Here is a 21,113-nt window from a genome sequence, read left to right on the forward strand (position 1 = left end):
ACTCCCAGAATAAATGTGTTTGCGAGAAGAAACGTAAGAGCAGCACTTTCATTAACCAAAGAAGTTGCAAGCATTTCTTTTTTGTAATATAACAACATATGATTTAGATGTAGCTAAAAACGTATGGGGTAATTCTTCAAGTTTTCTTGTAACATTGGATTTTTATTGACCGCTTAACGATGATACCAAAGTATGCTAAGATACAATATATTAAAACATTCATTTGATAGGTATTTTTAGTTGAGTCGTCTACTTGTCTTCTAAGCGTACAGAGGAAGCGTTTGAGCAGTACAAAACCATTAACTCCACAGCAGTCTTCTGAAAATATGTAGTATTGCATGTCTGCTTTAGAAAAAACAGTGTTTAAGGGGAAGTTCATAATGAGAGATAGTCTTTGAGTTTATCCATAATTACATTAATTCCATCAGCTGGAACTACCATGACAGTCCGCCAAGGTTTCATTGGTACATCGTCAAAGGACCATCTGCCACCCAAACAGGTGTCACTTTCCTCTTGCACAGAGTAGCTGAACTTCAGAAGAGCACTCTAAGCAACAGAAATAAATGCATTAGGATTAAGCATTTTTGATTAGCATAAAGATAACATTATCTAAACAAAGCAAAAATAACGACCCCATTATGCACATGCTTATGAGGAAGAAAAAGTTATTTTCTTCTGTACCAGAGGTCCACCTAAACAACATATAACAGAACCCACTATTAAGTGCCTTTGTATAACTCACATTAAATACTAAAATAATTGCCATTGTTACAGCTGGATGGCATGAGAATAAAAACAAAGAAGAAAAACCAGCTCCCCTTCGACTCGTTTTGAAACAGCACCTCATTCCGTGTCACTGCATTAAGAAATGCTGATCTTTACAAGCCACTGTGCCTAACAGTGTTAGTCAATAATATTACAACTTTCACCCTGGAACAACAGCAAACCACTGGTTGGGTAATTTTAAGAATAGGCAGATCAGCCAAAACTCGGACAAGAGATTGTAGGTAGAACAGAGCTTGCATTAAAGACAACAGATTGATGCAGGCAACACTTGGAAGGCTTCTAGCACTGAATAAGCTCTGCTACTTCCATGGATTCCTCTAAAACTGCTCAGAGCTCAAAAATCAACGTATCTGTAAGAATACATGGTCTAATAATTCCCTCTTTCACACTGTCAGTGGGAATTAAAAATTAAAGGGATGGGTGCTACTATGAGCCCTGGGCAGAATTCCAAAAAGCTCTTGGAAAGTTTCTGGGTGGCTCAAGCCCTTGAAAGGCCTAGGTACAAAGGATGCTTCTTCAAGTAAAGGGGAGCCCATAATATTTATTATTTATCTTTTCACTGACATCTACTATATACATATAGAAGAGCTGCATTTTATTAGCTTTCCCAGACAAAACGCTTGATGGATAGGAAAAATTTACTTAAGAAATATTTCTAGTTCTCACATGAGCCAGTTTAAGAAATATGAGCTAAACTCTTAAGTATAAAAACTAACATCTTCCTTTTGCAAGGGAAGTTAACTTCCCTTCCTGTCTCTCTGGTCTCTCTGTAGGTTTGCTATTTACTAGCAGCATCTCCAGCCTGCAAATTGAATTGTGGAAAAAACATCAAATTATTTGAGTGGCTTTGCTCAAGAACACACAATTTGAGCAAGGCCCTAAACCTTTAAACAGCTCCAAGTCTGCTGTAACAGAACTCTTCAGCTGCCTCAGTAACACGTTAAGGACCAGAATAAAGTACAGCCAACTGACAAGTTCAAGAAGGCACCTTCTGTGGCTTTGGCTGGATGAGAGTTAATTTCCTTCCTACTACCTGGTATGGATCTGTGTTGTGGATGACAGTAATGTCAATAACACACTGATGGTTTAGCTGCTGCTGAGTGGCGTTTACTCTAAGTGAAGAACTTTTCAGGTTCTCATACTCACCTGCCAGCAAGGAGGCTGGGGGTGCACTCAACCCTTCCCCACTGCACTGGGGGAAGTGAGCAAACAGCTCTAGGGCACTGAGCTGCCCGCTGGGTTAAACCACAACGCCATTCCCTGCTTGATTTGGCTCCAAGTGTCTGCCTCACTGCATTTAATACCATTTTATGGCAATCTAATTAACATTACGTGTGACCGGGGAGGACATATGCTTCAACTCTAATTTAGTTACCATGTATACATTATTAAGTTCAGACATTCACTTCATCTAATATCTTCCATGATGCTTAAAGTGATTTTGTTCAAAATGCTAGAAACACCTAAAAAGAAAAGCATGTTCAGTGCGAGTCTGTCCACAAAAACACACAAATAGTCTTTAAAATGCCACTCAAAATAAAATTAAAAAAAAAACAACAACAACATAGAAGTAAATATAAAAAGGGCCTTCCAGAATGTACCACCTGTGGACACATTGGCATCACAGGCTTCTCTCCTTTTGCCTCCTTAATAAAATGGTTACGTAGAGCTCATTTTCAATTGGAAAAGCTGCTGTGACAAACGCAAAAATAAAATCCTAAGCTTGTTACTACAGAGAGGCTACAGCAGTACTCCCTACAGTTAGCAAGGAACACATCCTGTTACATTTTTCTTCTTCCCAAGGAATAAAATCATAGCCATTTCATAGCCTCAAACAGAGATGAACATCCTAAATGTTTACACCCAACAACTTTTGCCATTAGCCATACGATGCATGTGCAAGTACTTTATATTGTAGGTGCCAGAAACGAGTATGCCATGAGCTCTTCACAAAGCAGTAATATCGTACAACAATATTTTGAAAGCTATGAGAAAATAAATAAGAACCACTGAAAAATTCTATGCGTTTCAAATGTCATTTTTAGTTTAATTTCCTGCATCCTCCCCTTTGCTGATTCGGTGTGAGACCAGCAGAACAGCGTGTCTTCTCTTGAGCAAAGTGACAGGATGCAAAACAATGACCTCAAGTGTCTCTAGGGGAGGTTTAGATTGGTATCAAGAAGAATTTCCTCATATAAAGAGTGGCCAGGCATTGGAATGGGCTGCCCACAAAAATAGAGGAGCTGCCATCCTTGATGGTGTTTAAGAGCTGTGTAGATGTGCCACTTAGGGATATGGTTTAGTGGTGGACTTGGTAGCATTAGCTAATGGCTGGACTTGTTCTTAAGGGTCTTTTCCAACCAAAGTAATTCTGTTCCTATATCCACCTCTCAGTGGTTCACTAAAGACAAAAGGAGTTGTGTTCATTATAAAAAAAAAAAAAAAAAGAAAAAGCCCCTTGAAGTTCAGGTGAAACACCTTTTTGTGAGTGTTGCAATGAAAAACAAACATTTTGAACCAATACAATCACACACGTTACCTCATAAAAGAATTCCTCCTCTGCATTTGCAAACATTAATTCCTCCTTTTGCCAATTTCTCCCTTCCTTCTTCTTAGAATTCTTTGTGGCTTCTGTGAAGGTCTTGCTGATAAGCAGGTAATAGTGACACTTCCCACAAGGTTTGTTTGTTCTCTGTGCCTCCTTTAATTCTTTCCTAGAGGTAAATAAATGTTTACATGTACAATTTATTATTAAACGTCCACATACACAATTAAAAGCCTCAGCAAGTGTAAATCTCATAATGTATTAGTTTAGAAAGCATTACCACGCCCTATTTGTTTTCTGGTGACTTAGAAAATAAATTTTGCATATGCATTCCCAGAACTTAAATGCACTATTTGCACTTCAAAACAGTAAAAATAAGGATGTCTTTTCCTCTGCCAGGGTAACTTTCCTCTCCAGAATCTTGTTCATGACAAACAAAAAAATCTGTAGAAGTGCAGCTCTCCTGGAAATAAATCACGTTATCGCTTCCACATGGAGCTATTACTGAACAGACAGGAGATACACTTGCCCACTCTTGTGTTAAATGAGTTGCCACTGCAATACCCCAAAAACATTAAGACAAAGCAGCTGAGACTTGAATTTGAGTTGTGACAACGGCATTCCTAGTACTAAATGTCAGGGTCAGGCCCTGAAGCATTCGAGGGGAAATAAGTCATCTTTATCCAGTCACTGCAGCTCCGTAACCAACACCATCTCCTGGTTTCCAGTGTGGCACTAAACTAGTGTAACATCGTACATATTGTATAATCAATTCATTTACTTACTGTCACCCCATCTATGATGTAAATCCACGAATTCAGAAGAGATCAGCTGGCACCTGATCTACTTCACTCATTTATCTGGAACTAATCAAAACACTGCATATGGTTTTCATGGGCCAGAACTCATCCACCTTCAAAGCCCATCCCCCAAGCCAAATTTTCCATTCCTGAGCCAGACATTAACATGCGAGCAGAAATATCCCAGTTGCTTATTATAAGCTTGCTATAAAAGACTTACCATTTCTAACTTTTCCTAGATGAAAGTGAAAACTGACTGTAATACAAAGTTAAACTATAATATAGCTACTTCCCTAGAGAAAATCAGTTAAGATAGTATCACAGCACATATTTTTAAGAGTATACTTTGAAAAGCCCAAGGGTATTTAAAAAATTTAAGGAAACCACAGACCTTAGAGACGAAAATCATCTTTTTGTTTTTATGTCTTACTTGGCGTATCAGTTCTCTTAACACAGTACTACATAAATAAGAATTCTTAAGAGATATGAAGCAAAAAGTACTGTTCAACTTCATGTTAAAAAGGAAATAAAACACGAAATACAACACAATGAAAACCACTTACTGAAGTTGCTGGTGCATGGGCAAAGCAATCTGTGGTGGTACGTTAATGAATCTTTCGCTCAGAAGCAGACCCACAGGCTTAGTATCATCTTTCAGGATCTTATCCAGCTGTTCAACCACACGCTGTTCACAGCTTTTCTCACACCGACTTAGAATCAGCTCTTTGATTTGTTCAGCACATTGTGTACTCTAGAATTGAAAGGTGTACGTTCTTTACATGACAGATCAATTATTTACACGAGAAAATCTTCAAAGTGAACTTCAAGGGAGCATCCAACAGCCCTACTGACAATGTCCTTAAGCGGTCCCTAAAGCATTGTACAATTCCTCTGATGTTTACCCACCCTGAAGCTGAGAGCAAACAAAAAGTTCTTAACTGAGAGGAATGCAGTTAGGAGCTACGACACTGAGACATTTAACAGCAAAATTCAAAAGCTGACGAAGAGACTGACAGCTCAGCTGCCCTGGAAATACTTGTCAGACCAGTCTTAACTCTCTGTTTTAATTCTCTGACCTTCAACAAGTTATGCAGGACTAGATCCAAAAAAAAGCTAAGTGATGCAGAACTTCTAAGACCATAATTCTCCACGGCGGAATTCAGAACCCTGATCTAACTATCTCAGCATGTTATTCCAGGCAGAAAAGCAGAACACAGCCGCACTTACAACTGCCTAGAAGTTAATCAGGAATACCAACCTTCCTTTCAGTTAAGTTTAGGAAGCTTATAAAACCAAAGACTTCATCATCATCAACATCGTCATCACTGCCGTCTTCCTGGACTTCTGCTTGCTGTTTAATGAGAGAAAGAGAAATAATTCATACTGACATTCTATTTCCACTCCTTGCAGCAACATATGTTTTTCTTTCCAGAAGATGCTCTTCAGATGACAACTACGTAGGTAATCTGTGCCAACACACAGCCTACAAATTCTGGTTATGGTTATGAAAGTGACCCAACATTGCGTGGCCTGGTGTACTTAGAGCCAAGTGTATACAGGGAGCCAGGTCAGGTACAGCATGATCTTTTGAAAGGCACTAACATTTGACTGTTCACATTTCAAAAGCAGCATCTCAGTACCAAGGATAGCACTATCTTATGCAAAACCAATTTCCTTCAGTTTCTAATGCAGAGAGATAAACCTGCGAAGTCTGAAAATGTAGAGCTTTAATAGAGAGTGTAAGAACAAGCACAACAACCCCCCTCAGTAAAAAAACTTGGCCAAAGAACAGATGCGATCATGCACTTGTTACCTAAGAATCATATTAACCTTGGGCAGAAAAATTCAGGACTCGTTTCAGGGTCCTTTCCTCTGCAGAGCACTGAGGAAACCACAAGAGGAAATTGCACACGGGGCATTTCTCATCTACATCTCTCTGTCTCCTGAGATTGCAGGGAAATTATATGGCACTGCTGCTTACTGAGATAGCAACAGAGAAACTCCTCCATGGTCTTTTCATCGTTATTGTTCTACCACTCCGAAGTTCAGGAAGAAAACTGAAGAGAATCCATACGTGAAAAGAAAGCAACCAAAAGAATAAGCCAACGTCACTGTTTGGTTTAAATCTGGCATGGAAAATATCAGGTCCAACAGGAGAATTATTCTCAAAACAAAGAAACGAGCAAGCTACAAACAGCATTAAAGACAAGATTCGCTTCCAGAAGCGCGTTACTGCATTTCAAAGACGCACTGTACTTAATTTACAAAAGCCATTTCTGTCTTACCTTGATAATACTTCCAATATGATTCTGTTGTATTAATATATCGGTTAACTCAGCAGTGTTAACAGGAGCTTTTAGAAACAACTGGAAAATAAAAAGCAAGTGTTAAGATGTTTGAGACCTGGTGTTCTATCACAGACCACTCAGTAGAAGATAAAGTCAGAAATTTCTCTACGTCGTCATGCAACGCTGTGTACCATTCTTAATTTCCATGCAGTGAGTTTATACATTCCCTCAGTATAAAACCATAAAGACAAAAAGCACATGAAGAACGTGCTTGCTCCTTGACCCAACACAAGGTGCCATTTTGTGTACACGTTATCCTTGTGAGTTTGGTACGATCTGAGTAATCGCCAAGCATGAACTTATAGAACGCAAACAGCCAACAGAAAACTGGAAGCTGCAGACCTCAACATTACTCGTTGACCTGGTTCTTAGAGCTGTCATTGACAAAATGCCCTCCAAGAAGCTGACTAACATCGGGTGAATTTCCAGGCAGCAGCTAACACAACGAAGATGGGAGGATTATACACACTTCAGAAGAACAGCCCTACAGTTCATTGGGTAAATTTCTTGAAACCACACTATAGTAGACACATTCAGGAAAACATCTGCTGTATTTAATCGTCATGAGCTGAAGCACAGCAAAACTATGAACCAATCAGGATAATGTGAACTGATGACTCCTTGCAGCTCTATTCTTTAACAGAAGTGTCAACCAAGCTAACGTGAAACAAAAGTACCTGCTGCAGAAGCTTCTTAATGCCATTATAGTCATTGTCTGATATTGAATGTGCTTCAAATTCAACATTCACTTCCTACAAAAAAAAAAAAGCAAAATACAGAAAATGACACATACTTGCCAAGAAGCTACAGTAAAACAAATCTAGACGATAAGAAACTTGAGCCACTTGAGAAACACTGAGAACTACAGAGAACCAAACGAATGCCTTTTAGGTGCACGAATGCACAAACTGCAGAATTTGTTTGGAGAATTACAAATGTCCAGTACATGTTTTAAATATATATATATATATATATTTGCAATGCATACCTTGAACAAAAACTACGGGAAACTCAATACACCTTTATCACGCAGCCATTCCGGTTGGAAAAGACCTCTCGGATCCCCAAGGCCACCCGCACCCCGCCGTGCCCAGTGCCCACGCCCCTCAGCGCCACAGCCCCGCGGCTCCGAACACCTCCAGGGACGGTGCCCCCCCACCCCCACCCCGGGCAGCCGTGCCAGCGCCTCAGACGACCGGAATCTCCGCGGCCCCGCTTACCTCATCGACTTGCTCGTCTACCTCGGACTCGGACTCCGAGCCGCCCGATTCCGATTCAGGCTCCGACTCCGAGTCCGGCTCCTGGGCTGCAGGCCGCGGACGCCGCTTGGCCGGCGTGGCCATGCTGCCGCTCTGCGCAGGCGCGGCGGAGCCGGAAGGCCGCACGGGAGGAGGGGCCGGGCCGGGGAGCGGCGCGGGGCCGGGAGCGCTGCGGGGGCAGCGCTGTGGGGAGCCCTGCGGGGGCAGGTGAGGCTCCCGTCCTTTCCCAGAGGCTGCATGGAATCGTGAGTTACAGCGCAAGGTAAATACGCTCAAAATACGTGTATTTATATATATGTGTATATATATATAGCGAAAATGCATTGAAAAGGTCTTAAGCGCTAAAATGTACCGAAGTGCCATTGATGTTTGAGCCTCCCTCGTGCACACCGTGTTCCATTTAAGGCCCTGTGTCTCATTAATGAGGAGGGATGAGTGCTAATGGAGTCGGTAGGGGAGGACTGGGCAAAGCTGCAGTGTTGGCACGGAGGCAATGTCAGCTCTGAGCGTGCCACCCTGACAAGGGCTGCCTTCCCTTGGGAGGGTCAGGGGAGAGCAGGTTGGGTTGGATCAGGTTGGATTGGTTGGGTTGGGTTGGGTTGGGTTGGTTGGGTCAGGTTGGGTTGGGTCAGGTTGGGTTGGTTGGGTTGGGTCAGGTTGGGTTGGGTCAGGTTGGATTGGTTGGGTTGGGTCAGGTTGGGTTGGTTAGGTTGGGTCAGGTTGGGTTGGGTCAGGTTGGGTTGGTTGGGTTGGGTCGAGTTGGGTTGGTTGGGTCGGGTTGGGTCAGGTTGGGTCAGGTTGGTTGGGTCGAGTTGGTTGGGTCAGGTTGGGTTGGCTGGGTTGGGTTGGTTGGGTTGGGTTGGGTCAGGTCGGGTTGGGTAGGTTGGGTTGGTTGGGTTAGGTTGGCTTGGTTGGGTTGGCTCAGGTTGGGTTGAGTTGGTTTGGGTTGGTTGGGTCGGGTTGGGTTAGGGCTGCTGGGAGTTGAGAGCTGTATTTGCTCTCAAAGCACTGCTGAAATATAAACGTTGATGCTCAGAGAGAGATTGGAGCAAGATGTATTGATGGAGCTCTTCACTGGCGCAGTAACACCCCCTCTATGGGGATCCATGCAGTATATAGCTGCAGTATGTTGTAGGTATTGGTATCCGCTCCCCAGTGGCTATAGGATGAGAAGTGATGGCCTTAAGTTGTGCCAAGGGACAGGTTGAGGATTGGGAACAGTTTCTTCTCTGAAAGAGTAGTGAGGCGCTGGCACAGGCTGCCCAGGGAGTGGTGGTTACCATCCCTGGGGGTGTTCAGGAACCATGGGAATGTGGCACTGAGGGACATGGGCAGTGGGCACAGTGGGATGGATAGGCTGGAGTTGGGCTGGAGGATCTGAGAGGTCATTTCCAGCCTGAATGATTCTATGAAAGGTCCAAGTCCTGCAGCCCCAGGGGATTGCCAGGTCAGGGAACCAGTTTTGCAGTTGGGTTTTGGGATGTAGACACCTGAATAACAGGAATTATTATTTAGAAAAGTTGCTTGCATTTAATCTTGTATATATAATGTTATCTGTGAGTTTGGTAGGTTTTTGAAACAGAAGTCATGGCGGCCTCACAGGTAATCCTTTTTTCCTTCTCCGGTTATTAAATCCAGCTATTTGCTGGGAAAGGATACTGGTAAGAAATACAAAACAAATACAAATACAAAAAGAAATCAAAAATCCCAGCCCAGGGTTTTTCAGAGATGTTTTTTTTCTTTAATATTTTTTAGCATGTGTCAATAGTGTCTTGTAATTCATCTCCATTTGAGTTTATGACATTCCCTTTACACTTGGCAATCAATCCTCACTGTGTGACCCATGCAATTCCTTGCAATAAAAGTGGAGTTGGAGTTATATTAAAGTTTGATATATTTTGCAGCTCTCGGTGTCTCTTAGAAGCAGAAACAGAAGGACCCATTTCTTTCTTTCTGCAAGTCATTCTCTATCATAGAAGTAGTTCAAAATTAGTTTGGGGACAGCTTTTCAAATGGAGAGGAGCATGGACCTGGAGATACACACTGCAGTCAGCTTTCTGTTTTAATTGAAGGCTCAGCGATGGTGAATTTTACTGCTTAATGCTATGAATGGGAAGCATATCAGTTACATCTGTAAGTATTAATGTTGCTCTGAATGCACAACGTGACCCAAAATTACCCTTCTCCTGACTTAGGTAATGTGGGCTAAGAGAAATAGCACCAAACTGGTTGTACCTTTGACCACAGAGGAATGCCTTGGGAGCTCTGCTTGCTCCCGTGGTTTGTTATCAGAGCTAACTGGATGCTTCCCTAACCCAGAATGCCTCATACAAGTTTTTTCTTCATCTTTGTGCGTGTTTGTGCTCAAGTCAGAAAATCTGTGGTCCTCTTATTAGCTGTTTGCAAGCCTAATGGGTGCTAAATGGTATTCTCTTAACAACTGAAGAGCAATCATGGCAGGGCTGTTATTGGCTCACATGTAAACAGTGTGCTTGTTTAGTGAGCCAAAAATGGGAGGCCAACACCATCCTATAAACTTGGCAGCGTAAAACTTACTCAGGTTATTCATAATGCATTCTCATTTCCAGATGTAAACTGAGCACTGTTGGACTCCGCTCAGTCCATTCATTGTTCTGTATGGAAACATCTTCTGGTTCTTTAGAAGTTCGCGCATTCCTCTCTTGATTAAACATAATAACATCTAAAATACATTCCCATAGTGCTGGTACTTCAAAATACACCAGCGATCACTGAAGCTGCTGCACTTTCCCTTAATGATTCAGTAGAAATGCTTGTCAGGGCTCTCAATCCCTTAAGTGTGCTGAGCTGCAAGCTGCTGTTGGTAAGATGGTGTGTTGGACAGCCATAGGTGTTCCTTAGTAACACACTTGGTGCCGATGCCTGGACCTGCTTTGGTCCAAAGCTGCCTTTTCTCTTCAGAGAAAAATGTTTAAAAACATGGTGGTGACAAACATTTGCCCAAACATTCTTCTGGTCTTTGATGAAGTTTTGAGGATTTCAATGCATTTGGTGCAAACGGACCAACAATATTCCGTACATTTGAGTGCTCATTTTTATTCTTTTTAAAAATTATTGGCGATATCAGGAAACACGTGAGTAATTAGGGTCAATGTGCAATTAGATAAGAGGTTCCTGTTTGTTTCGGCTAGGCCTCTGGTTTACTTTGCTGCTCGTTGTATTTGCCCAAGTGCTGGAATCAGTCATTGAATTCAGCAGCAGTCAGCTTTTAAGGAACAGAGAACCTCGTTCCCTTCTGTGTATGGGCAACAGGTGGGAGGCTGGCCTGGAACAGTGTAGAGCAGAATGGGATAAAGCTGTTACAACCAGAAGCACGTTATATTGCTGAACGTGACTGCCTTGTAGGGGTTATTCCTTCTTTTGCAGCGTTCTCCTTGATGACTTTCCTTGTAGCTTCTCCCTTAAGCGGTGTTATCTGAAGCCAGCATGTTATTTGCTGGTCTTATCAGGGTGGGTATTCATTCCCAGAGAACGTGCGTTAACTGCTTGCTCGTTGTACAGGGAGCCCCGCTCCGGGCTCAGGCTGTGCTATTAAAGGCAGTGCTCAGCAAAAAGACCTCTAGATCTAATTTAGATACATTCTTTTATTGTATTTCAGAGTTCTTCTGCAATTATTTGATAAACGATGAAGGTTCTGTTACTGAAGGACCCCAAAGACAAAGAGTCGGGACCAGATCCGTATGTTAAAGTGAGTAAACTCAAAAAAGTAAATGGTTGTGTCTCTGCTATTAAATAGTGGTATTGCTCAACAAGGTAGGTGAAGCTAATCATTTCAAGTGAAAAACCTATTTAAGCTGAATGAGGAGCGCGTGTCTGAAATTATAATATTTTCTAAGAAAACAAGAAAATTGGCTGTTACTGAAAAACTTAGTTATGGGACATTTGTACTGAATTCCTCATTCAGTCTCTCAGCACAGTACTGATATTAGGAGAGTTTTATTTCAATTTCTTCATGTTGATTGCGCCGATATTGATAACTTTGATCACAAAAAAACCAGAGTGATCTTTACTCGGAATGTAAAGCAGTGCGACCCAGGTCACCTGTCACTGCCCCTGTCTGCTGCTGACTGCAGAGATGTGAGCAGCTGTTGCAGGTGCGAGTGGTGCTGTTGCTTTGAGCAATTGCAGAGGAGTACAGGAATATTTGCAGTATTGTGATTGTTTGTCACTTAGGGACTCCAGGGCTACGTGCTGACTTAGGCTGTGGCTGCACAGCAGCTATGTAGGAGCCCTCAGTTCCACAGCTGTCTCCTCATTATAGTGCTGTAATACTAAAGAAGGTGACAGGACGAGGGGAAATGGCCTCAAGTTGCGCCAGGGGAGGTTTAGGTTGGATATCAGGACAAACTTCTTTACAGGAAGGGTTGTTAAGCACTGGAACAGGCTCCCCAGGGAGGTGGTTGAGTCACCATCCCCGAATGTGTTTAAAAACTGTTTGGATGTGGTGCTCAGGGACATGATTTAGCTGTGGGTTGTTAGAGGTAGGGCAGTATGGTTAGGTTGCGGTTGGACTTGATGATCTTGAAGGTCTTTTCCAACCTGAGCAATTCTTTGATTCTATAAGAACAAAATAGATTTGGTAGTAGAAGCAAGTTGATTCACTAATAAAAACAAGTAAGATACCTTTGTATTTTAGCTTAGGAAAAATACACTGGTGCTGACCTAGTCATTGCTTTGAAACAAGAACTGCTGGAAGTGTATTTCAAGAATTGTGGTTTTTTTTTTTCCATAGGAATTAGGATTATACGGATTTGAAGCAACCTTGATTCCAGTTTTGTCGTTTGAATTTGTATCTCTTGAAGGCTTATTTGAAAAGGTGAGTTTGGGGTGATTCCAGTTGCCTTATTTTCAGCAGGGCTTAGGCCATGATTGCCAAGGTGCAGTGTCTTAACATTGGTTTAATAATACTGCTGCCCTTTTTAGTACCTCATGTTGTTTTTCCACAAACAGAAGCATGTCCTGCAGTACTACATACAATGACCAGGATGCTGGCTGTACTCGCTAAAGAATTAGGGTGCTTAGATAGAACAGCAAAGCTTATGAACAGCAGTCGCAGGCATTGTAGCAAAAAAAAAAAAGAGGGCTGTTGTACCAACTAAAGCTCACCTGCAGTTTACCCTTCCATTGCACCAAAGTTGTTACTGCATCTCCTAGGGGCATGGGGTCAACCTGTGTAATGGCTGTTCCCATTCTCTCTTGAACTGTTTGTTTAGTTCTCCCATGCTGGAAGGCTTTTGTGAGGGAGCCTGCCTCGAGTGCCAGTCTCCAGCTGCATTTCTCTTTAGTAGGTTTTGCAGTGTGTTGACAGTTGACCTGAGAACACTTGTGGGTTTTTTTGAATCAATCCTTGAGAGCATGTTCATGTTCTTATCTGTTCTCTGAGCGGGCAGGGGACAAGGAGCAAGCAACCCTCTGTGTTACTGCTTGAAGTAGCAGTTGTTTTTTCCTACGTGGAGTATCTCTTCTGTCATTCATCCATCCTTCAGCTCCTTGCAGTGACAGGAAGCCTTACCAGTTCCTGCAGGGTTTCAGCATTAATATCACACAGGAAATATCCAATAGTTGTTACACATTCCTCTTATAAACAATCTGGCTACTGATAGTAATAAACAATTGCCCGTTCCAGTTCTCTCTTGGTGCTGCTTTGTTGTTCACAAGGTTACAAGGAATTGATGGCCTTTTTTAACAGATTCACTCGATTCTTAATGTGCTTCCTGCATTTCCTGTTTCCAAGCAGCTTTCTCATCCAGAGCGTTACGGAGGCCTCGTTTTTACCAGTCCAAGAGCATTAGAAGCCATCAAGATATGTTTAAGAGAGAACAGTAAAAACGAAGGTAAGTGCCTATTCATATTTCTCGGTTTTTCTCTTTTGGTGTTTAATGAAGTTCGTCTTTTTATTTCACCCATCAGCGGTGTTTGGAGAATGCCTTTCAAAAAAAAAAAATAAAATTATTATTCTACCTCTTCTGACATCATAAAGGCCTCGTGCTGAATTGAGCTTTCAGGGGACTGGCTTTTCTGTGCTTTCTGCTGCTCTTAGAAATGAAAGGAAAAAGCTCTTGGTGCCAGTTACTAATCAGCGTGGGTTTTTTTTCTGCAGTCAGTTGTGGTTACATTTGCTGATGCTTAAGAAGCGTTTGTTTATAGCAAACAACAGAAGTGTGCCTAGCTGCGGTGCCAGGTTTTCCTTTATTAAACACTCTCCTCCCTTTGAGGGAGGGGCTTGTTCTAGAAACCGACCGCTGCTGTTTCTGTGCTTCTGCAATTCGTGTGAGCTGTAGCAGAAAAGACATTTCTCAGTGGCATGAAGCATTAGCCCCCAAGCTGGACAGAGGTGGGAGTACACGAAAACCAGCAGCTCACTGGTGAGGAAGAATCCTGCCGAGTGCTCAGTACCCATAACCACACCGTGAGCTGTCGCAGCTTTGTAAACTCTTCCGAGTTCTTTTGATAAGTAATGACTTCCAGCACTGATTTCCTGGGGTTATTTCTATACACTGGTCTGACTTTGCCTGCTCTGTTTTTGGGTAGTCGTAGCAGTCAGTGTACCGTGAGTTAACCTCAGTCCTCAGTGAATGCAGTGAGGCTGTGAGCTTCTTTTAGCATTTCCAGCCACAGAGGGCTAGATTTTGGGGTCAAATGTGATGCCTTTTGTACAGACTTCATCCTCAATCTTGATGAGGGCTTTTGGGAGCCGCTGAGGTGTATGTTGTAATGAGTAATATGAACATTCAGTTCCAGTTGTAGATTCCTGTTAAAGCTAAACAATCCTGCATCTATTGACCCATTCAGATTTCAGACACAGGGACAAGGCAGCTGGATCCAAAAAAGCAGAGAAAAAACATTTTCTAGTAATTTTATGTTGCTCTCTGGTACATTTTATTTCAGAGCTGATAACTTATTTAATGTATGTATGTTTAACATGCAATCAGATCTACTTTTCTCCCATGTGAGTTCCTTTACAGAGTACCGAGGTGCACATGTATGGATTTTACCCTTTGATTGATGATTGCAGATTTTCTTTGTTCTTTGTCTAAGCCTCCGTTTGTAGCGATGGCTGTAATGTTCCGTTTGAAACTCCCCAGTTTGTGTGTTGAGATCTGACTTTGCAGTGTGCTCTTCTTCCCTAGAAGCTTCGCTGCTGTTCAAGCTTCTAAATGAATGCCAAAGTAGAAATGAACATTGTAAGCTGCATAGGATGTGACACAAGGTGAAGCACGCCTTAAGAACGCTATTTAACAAAAGCAGCTGAGATCTGTTTACTCAAATCAAGCTTTTAAACCCATGTTTTTGGCTGCTGTTTACACGATGAAAAATACATTAAAAATTCATTCCATAAATCCAGATTTGCTGAAATGTGTCCTGGTGTATTAGCTGTTGGCATTTGCTGTATCTGTAGATTTAGACAGGAGTCCAGATGCTCATTTAGCATTCATATTTTGTTGCCATGTGCTTAAACTTAATTTAATGTTTTACAGCGTGGTCAAAATCTCTTAAACAACAATGGAATACCAAACCAACATACGTGGTGGGAAAAGCTACAGCTTCTCTAGGTAAGAGGCAGTTTAAAGTGGATCAAGCTGGGACTCCCATTTCAACTCATGCTTCTGTGACTCTGAATTGTTCTTCTTGAATTCAGTGGAGTTTTCTTACTGCCTTTGCTTATAGTGGAAGAAATTGGCCTTTCTCCACAAGGAGAAAAGAGTGGAAATGCTGAAAAACTAGCTGAATATATTTGCTCAAGTAAGTATCTGAAATCTTCTACTTACATTAAGCTCTGTACCTTATTTCTTATAAATAAAAGGGAGTGTATGCCGAAGCAGAGCAGTATTTATGGTCTGTGTCATCTTCTGTCTCTGGATTCAGATTCTGGGAGTACTAGCGGTAGCTCTAAAGGGCCATAAATAATATTTTGAAATTCCTATGCAGAATATTAATTCACCTGAGCTCCTTTCCTCAGCACCAACGTGTGGTTTCAGAGGATTCTGTTTTTCAGTACCAAGTGAGTGGTTTGGAAGAAGCAGCAGCTTCTGATAGCCACCGGTGGGGAAGAAAATTATATGTTTTACAGCCTTCTACATAGAATATCTTATGCTGAGGGCAGCTTCATACCAGAACACCAGCAGGCTAGTTAAATTAACGCAGAGCTGTAGCACTTCTATCCGTGTGAGAAGGACTGCCTTTGAATCCCCTTCAGTTTTAGCACCCATCCAGCACATCTCAGTCATTGGAGGCTGCTTGTTGATAGATGTGATCGTACTTGGTGAATTATTGCAGGGTGTATATTGATGTTCTCGCCCTTTAGCAAGTGGTTTGTAAGAACTTCTGTCTTTTTTTTTTTTATTAATTTAACATGATAGGCAAATGAAAGGAATAGCTCTAAATTTTTCTATCAATCATTAGGATTTGTGGTCAAAATAAAAATAAAATCTGCAGCACTGATACTCCCTTTGTTACTTGCTTGCTTGAATACCACCTTAAGTGATAGGGAAAATAAAGGAATTTACTTCCTTATTAAGCAACCAGATCGAGTCTCTTTACAAGGCAAGTAATTTTAGATTACTTCCAATGTAATATTTGTGCCAATTGCAAATATATCTGTGTTGACTCCAAGTAAGGCCTTTCCATTTTGTCTTTGCTGTTCTTTTTCACTGAGGCATCGTTATAACCTACTGTTATAACCCCAGAATCTACTTCCTGCATTTAAAAAAACCCAGCTTCACTTAGATATGTAGATTAACATGTCTGAATTAGCAGTAAAATGATGTTTAGAGGAGCTCCTGTTGATTTTGAAAGATAGTGGCAGAGCTGTGTGCAGCTGTATGCAGTCTCATCTTAAAGTTTTCTCCCTATTTCCCTTATTTGTAGAAAAGGCAAACTGCACAAGAAGGCTGCTGTTAAGTTCCCATCCAGAAAACATCTGAGCTTCTGGCTTTATTTAGTGATGGATTACTGATAATATGGGTTTTGCTTTACATTCAATACTTTAAACAACAGAATAAGCATTAAACACCTTGAGTTAATGAAGCAGTCACTGTATGAGCATCTGAATTTCCTAGTGGCAGTAGCTGCAGCAAGCTGTTGTCTAAGAACAGCGGTCAGATCATGGTGTTTGTTGCCTTCAATACCGCGTAAAAGCTGAGGTCACAAATCAGAAAGGTCCTTCTTCCCAGATGAGGTTGGAAGCCAGTTCCTTATGAAAGGATACGAGGATGTGAGGACACCCCCTGCCACTCTTCCAGCCTTGGAACTGGAACCATTTTTCCTCAGGGAAGCAAGAAAACACACGTGCAGATAGATAGCCTGAAACTTCTCAGCAGAGTATTTGGGTCCTCTTCCTTGCCTGAATGTTCTTTCCCTTCGAGAGAGCTGTGGGCCTGAAGTTTGAAATATAAAAATTGAGGAAGATTGTGTTTCTGAGAAGGAAGAGATAAATTGCACAGTCCTTGTTTTCCTTTGTAGAACGGCACGGGGAATAGAAATGCAGTTTATCTTTCATGAGATCTTTTCAGTTGATGCATTCGTATTGCAGTTACGGAATATTTTTTAATTTACATGCTAAGTAGCTCTGCCCTCTGAATTGGGGATGCAGCTGCCCTGCGAGTGCTTTCAGTTACCTTAGGGCTGTGTCGGGGGAGAAGCATGCAGCATTTGCAGCAGTGTTGAACATTTGATACCTTTAAAGTGGATTAAATGCATCGTTTGCTCTTTATTAAAGACGTGAAGTTAATGACAAGTTTTTGTTGGTGTATTTACAGGAGAGAAACCTCATTCATCATCTCTTCTTTTTCCTTGCGGAGCCCTGAAAAGAGAAGTACTTCCTACAGCACTTAAAGAAAAAGGTTGAACTTCCCTTAGAGCCTCATTGCGCTCAGTCTGTTAGGAGACAGTTTGTGCCTAACCATTTTGAACCAGATTTGAACAAAAATGGATGTTGGTTGGAGGACGAGAGTACAAGCTGTGAGGTTGGGATGCTGCCTGCAGCTCCAGGACTTGGCGTAGTGCAGCTCGAGCAAGGTTACTTGCTTTTATTCATCACCTTCGTTCTCATCCATGAGAAGGAAGAGAACTTACAGAAGTGCTACGAGACTTGACAGTTGTCCTAATGTGCTTCAAGGTCCTCCAGTTACAAAACTTTTATTAGATCTTGTATAATATGCATAGAAGGAATAACGTGTGCATCCTTCACATTCTTTTTCCTGTATCTTTTTAGCCTGAAATAGTACATGAACGTGCAAGTGGCACGTTAAGAACGTTTTCCTGAAGTAACAGAAATCAATGAAATCCTGTTTGATTCTGAATGCCTCTTGTGATCCCAGGTGTACCCCTGGAGAGCCTGACTGTGTACCAGACCATGCAACATGCGCATCTCCAGCAGTCACTGAGCAGCTATTTCTCACAGCAGGTATTGGGCACATTGGAATTTCAGAATTTTGGAGGTCTGTGATGTAACCTACCAAAATATTCCCTTCCCTTCCCTTCCCTTCCCTTCCCTTCCCTTCCCCTCTTTGGCTCTCTTAAGGCCTTGCTGTGGGAGAGAAACCTGTCCCTGTGATCTGCAGCTTTAAGGCATCGCCCCATCTTTGTCACAGCATCTCTGGGTGGGTAGAACTTAGGGTAAACCACATGAGCTGGGAAACTGAATATGGCCAGCACTGACGTAGATGGGAATGGATTTAGCAAGATAACTTGCTGAGTTTTCTTGCTAAACAGGAAAATGAGAGAAATTGCAGTGCATTTATCACCAGGTGGGTATGTGACAAAGTATTTGGTTAAAGCCACACCTGCATTTCAGCATTTTGTGGAGGTTTGGCAGACTGCTCCACAGAGAGCCCTCTGTTGGCTTAACATCTGTTTCTCATCAACAAGAACACTTCGTGCCCACACAGAGATGGTTAAAGGGGTTGCTGTGGAAGAACTGATGTGCTGCTGGAACTGAGAAACCTCTGCCAACCTCTGGTTACTTTCACACAGGGAATTCCAGCAAGCATCGTGTTCTTCAGTCCATCTGGTGTCAAGTTTTGCCTCCAGCACATTCAGAAGCTTTCCGGTGATTCTGCCAACCACGTAAAGGTATCTGTTCTTTTCAAATGGTGAAATACAATAGGGAGAAAGCCTAGGGTGGGAGACTGAGCATGAGGAAAGCTGTTATATCCTTCCCAAAGCTTCATTTTCTAGGGGGGATGCCAGGCTCTTTGTTTAAGCTTATTTCTCTGAAAAAAACACATTAGCTAGTATCCATTGCAAAGTTCTGCAGTCTTGATTTGAGAAACAAATAATGGAGGTTCTAACATCCTTCATGATTATGAATATATAACCATGCTTTTCACTGCAACATAAAGAGGAAGAAAAACGTCTTGTAGAGGATTTCTGAATTTTCTGTTTGCATAAGAAAGCACCATCCCCATTTGATCGCAAAGAAGAACATAAAGGTTTGTACCTTGTTCTCTGAATTCAGATAAACTCAGTGAGCTGGTGCTGGCAGTTACTGATCATACAGGTGAGGTTTGCTGGGGAAAAAGCAGGCTGATCTTGGTACGGGGGAGGTAGAGCTGTCTGTCCAGCAGCCATACAGCACTTCTGTCTGCAGCAGCACAGCAGCTTGCAGTGTGAGTCTCCTTTCTGCATGTTCAGTCCAGCCATCCAGGAGCTCTGACTTGCACCCATCGGGCTGTTCCCGCTGTATTCCTGTAACCTCTACTTGTTCTGCTTTCTCACTGATACGCTGTCTTATTATATAGCTGAGAAAAAAGGGGTTGTTTTCAGCTAGAGTTCTTTTTCCCCCCACGCTTGCTCAGCCTTGGCTGGGTAAAGGCTGTGTTTTCTCTCAGTGATGCGAAGGTGCGAATAGTTTTTGTTTGAGTCAGCAATTACAGGCTGAAGCATACGAGAATCCCTCTCCCTTTTCCTGTTCTTGGAAATACAAGCTTTAAAAGTTTGTAATGGTGGGAGAAATAGCGATTTTTCCTTTTCTAAACAGCCCAGCTGGTAGTTGACTTGCAGTACTGAAGGTCTTCAGTGTGCAATGGTACAGCTCAGTGAGCTCAGACATGCAAACTGATGTTCTTTGCTAATGCTGTCAGAAGTAACTAATAAGAGCTCATCCCATCCCTGCTCACACTAACTCCAGCTGTAAACAATGTCATTGCAGTTTGCTGCTATCGGTCCTACAACTGCTGAAGCCATGGAAGCAGCAGGAATCCCAGTAAGCTGCACAGCGGAGAGCCCCACTCCTCAAGACCTCGCTGCTGGGATCCAGAAAGCGCTTTGCCCACAGAACTGCATCTTGTCTGAGTGAGAGCACAGCACGTGTTTGAGGCTGAGCGGTTCTGGGCAGAAGGCTTTGTCATTTTGCAGACCTGTGGTCTTGCAGTGTAGTATTGTTTGGGAATATGCAACGCTGTCCTGGCAGTAGCTTGTGTGAGCTGCTGGCATCTGCCTATCTAAGAAATCTAGAATTTGTCCAGCATGGTTTGAAGCCCCTTTTTCTTACGCGTGCAGTGTAAATATTTTACCTGGGCATTCCTGGAAAGCAAACTGTGAGAGGCTACGCTGCGTCAGAGTAATACATGGGCATCCTGCGTTCCATGTGGCACCTCAGGTATCTCCTAGTGCACAGGGTGAGGTTTTCACTTCTGCTTACGGTCAGTTTTGACATGCACATTTTCTATTTTGAAAAGATGATCGTGCTTATGTTGAAGTATTTTCTGTTGCGAAGCTCATTCATTGTTCTCCTTTTCCCATGTTCATACTGAAGTGATGGTTGTAGATTCTCAGTGGAACAGCACAGTTCTCAGACCGTTGCACTGAAGGAAGCTAACAGCAGCTTGGCTGTTGACACTAAATATCCTTACAGTATGGAGTCTTAAAAATAAAGAAACTAGTTCTGAACAGAAGGATTCGTAAGCAGAGAAATAAACTGGCTTATCATTAGTAATGGTTTCAGAGGGGTCTGTTTTGGATGTGGTTTACACTTCAATTGTTTATCTGTGAAAGGAGAAGTAATCCTATTTAGCACCCATGCTACCTTCAGCCAAGGCTGTGAAATTCATAGAAGATTTAAATCGTAATGCACTCAATTATAATCCTCATGAAAATCACTCGTGTTTTTAGTATAGCGCTAAGGTTCACAGAGTAACAGAGAAACTCTCATTTGCTGTAAGTTTCTATTAGCTTAGTTCTGAGTGTATGACCTGAATTTCCAATTAGGTAAGAAGCTTTGTACCTAGGATAAGAGTTAATCTGAACCCAATTACATTACTATAAACGGAAATAACTTCAAGTTGTATATGTGGATTCATCAGTCAGACCGGGCACAGTAACACAACCATTGTGC

The 21,113-nt window shown here is 42.2% G+C and overlaps 2 protein-coding genes across 3 annotated transcripts; one reads left to right on the top strand and one right to left on the bottom strand.

Moving 5' to 3' along the window:
* On the bottom strand, window positions 142-7,856 carry BCCIP (BRCA2 and CDKN1A interacting protein). The gene is made up of 7 exons (XM_021398017.1): window positions 7,700-7,856; window positions 7,157-7,231; window positions 6,417-6,497; window positions 5,390-5,482; window positions 4,695-4,882; window positions 3,326-3,500; window positions 142-546 (listed from the first exon to the last, which is right to left on the bottom strand). Exons 1-7 carry the CDS (start codon window positions 7,820-7,822, stop codon window positions 376-378), a joined length of 906 nt encoding a protein of 301 aa, XP_021253692.1. The 5' UTR covers window positions 7,823-7,856; the 3' UTR covers window positions 142-375.
* On the top strand, window positions 7,858-20,714 carry UROS (uroporphyrinogen III synthase). Of its 2 annotated transcripts, XM_021398019.1 has the most exons (11): window positions 7,875-8,000; window positions 9,811-9,871; window positions 11,376-11,465; window positions 12,510-12,593; window positions 13,515-13,611; window positions 15,256-15,330; window positions 15,446-15,520; window positions 17,536-17,619; window positions 18,097-18,182; window positions 18,752-18,850; window positions 19,929-20,714. In XM_021398019.1, the coding sequence occupies exons 3-11, from the start codon at window positions 11,403-11,405 to the stop codon at window positions 20,073-20,075; spliced, it is 810 nt and encodes a 269-aa protein (XP_021253694.1). In that variant the 5' UTR covers window positions 7,875-8,000; window positions 9,811-9,871; window positions 11,376-11,402; the 3' UTR covers window positions 20,076-20,714. The 2 variants fall into 2 exon arrangements, with proteins under 2 accessions (XP_021253693.1, XP_021253694.1); XM_021398018.1 differs by lacking the exon at window positions 9,811-9,871 and having other exon boundaries at window positions 7,858-8,000.

Source organism: Numida meleagris, chromosome 5 (genome assembly GCF_002078875.1).
Source record: "Numida meleagris isolate 19003 breed g44 Domestic line chromosome 5, NumMel1.0, whole genome shotgun sequence".
Taxonomy (NCBI): domain Eukaryota; kingdom Metazoa; phylum Chordata; class Aves; order Galliformes; family Numididae; genus Numida; species Numida meleagris.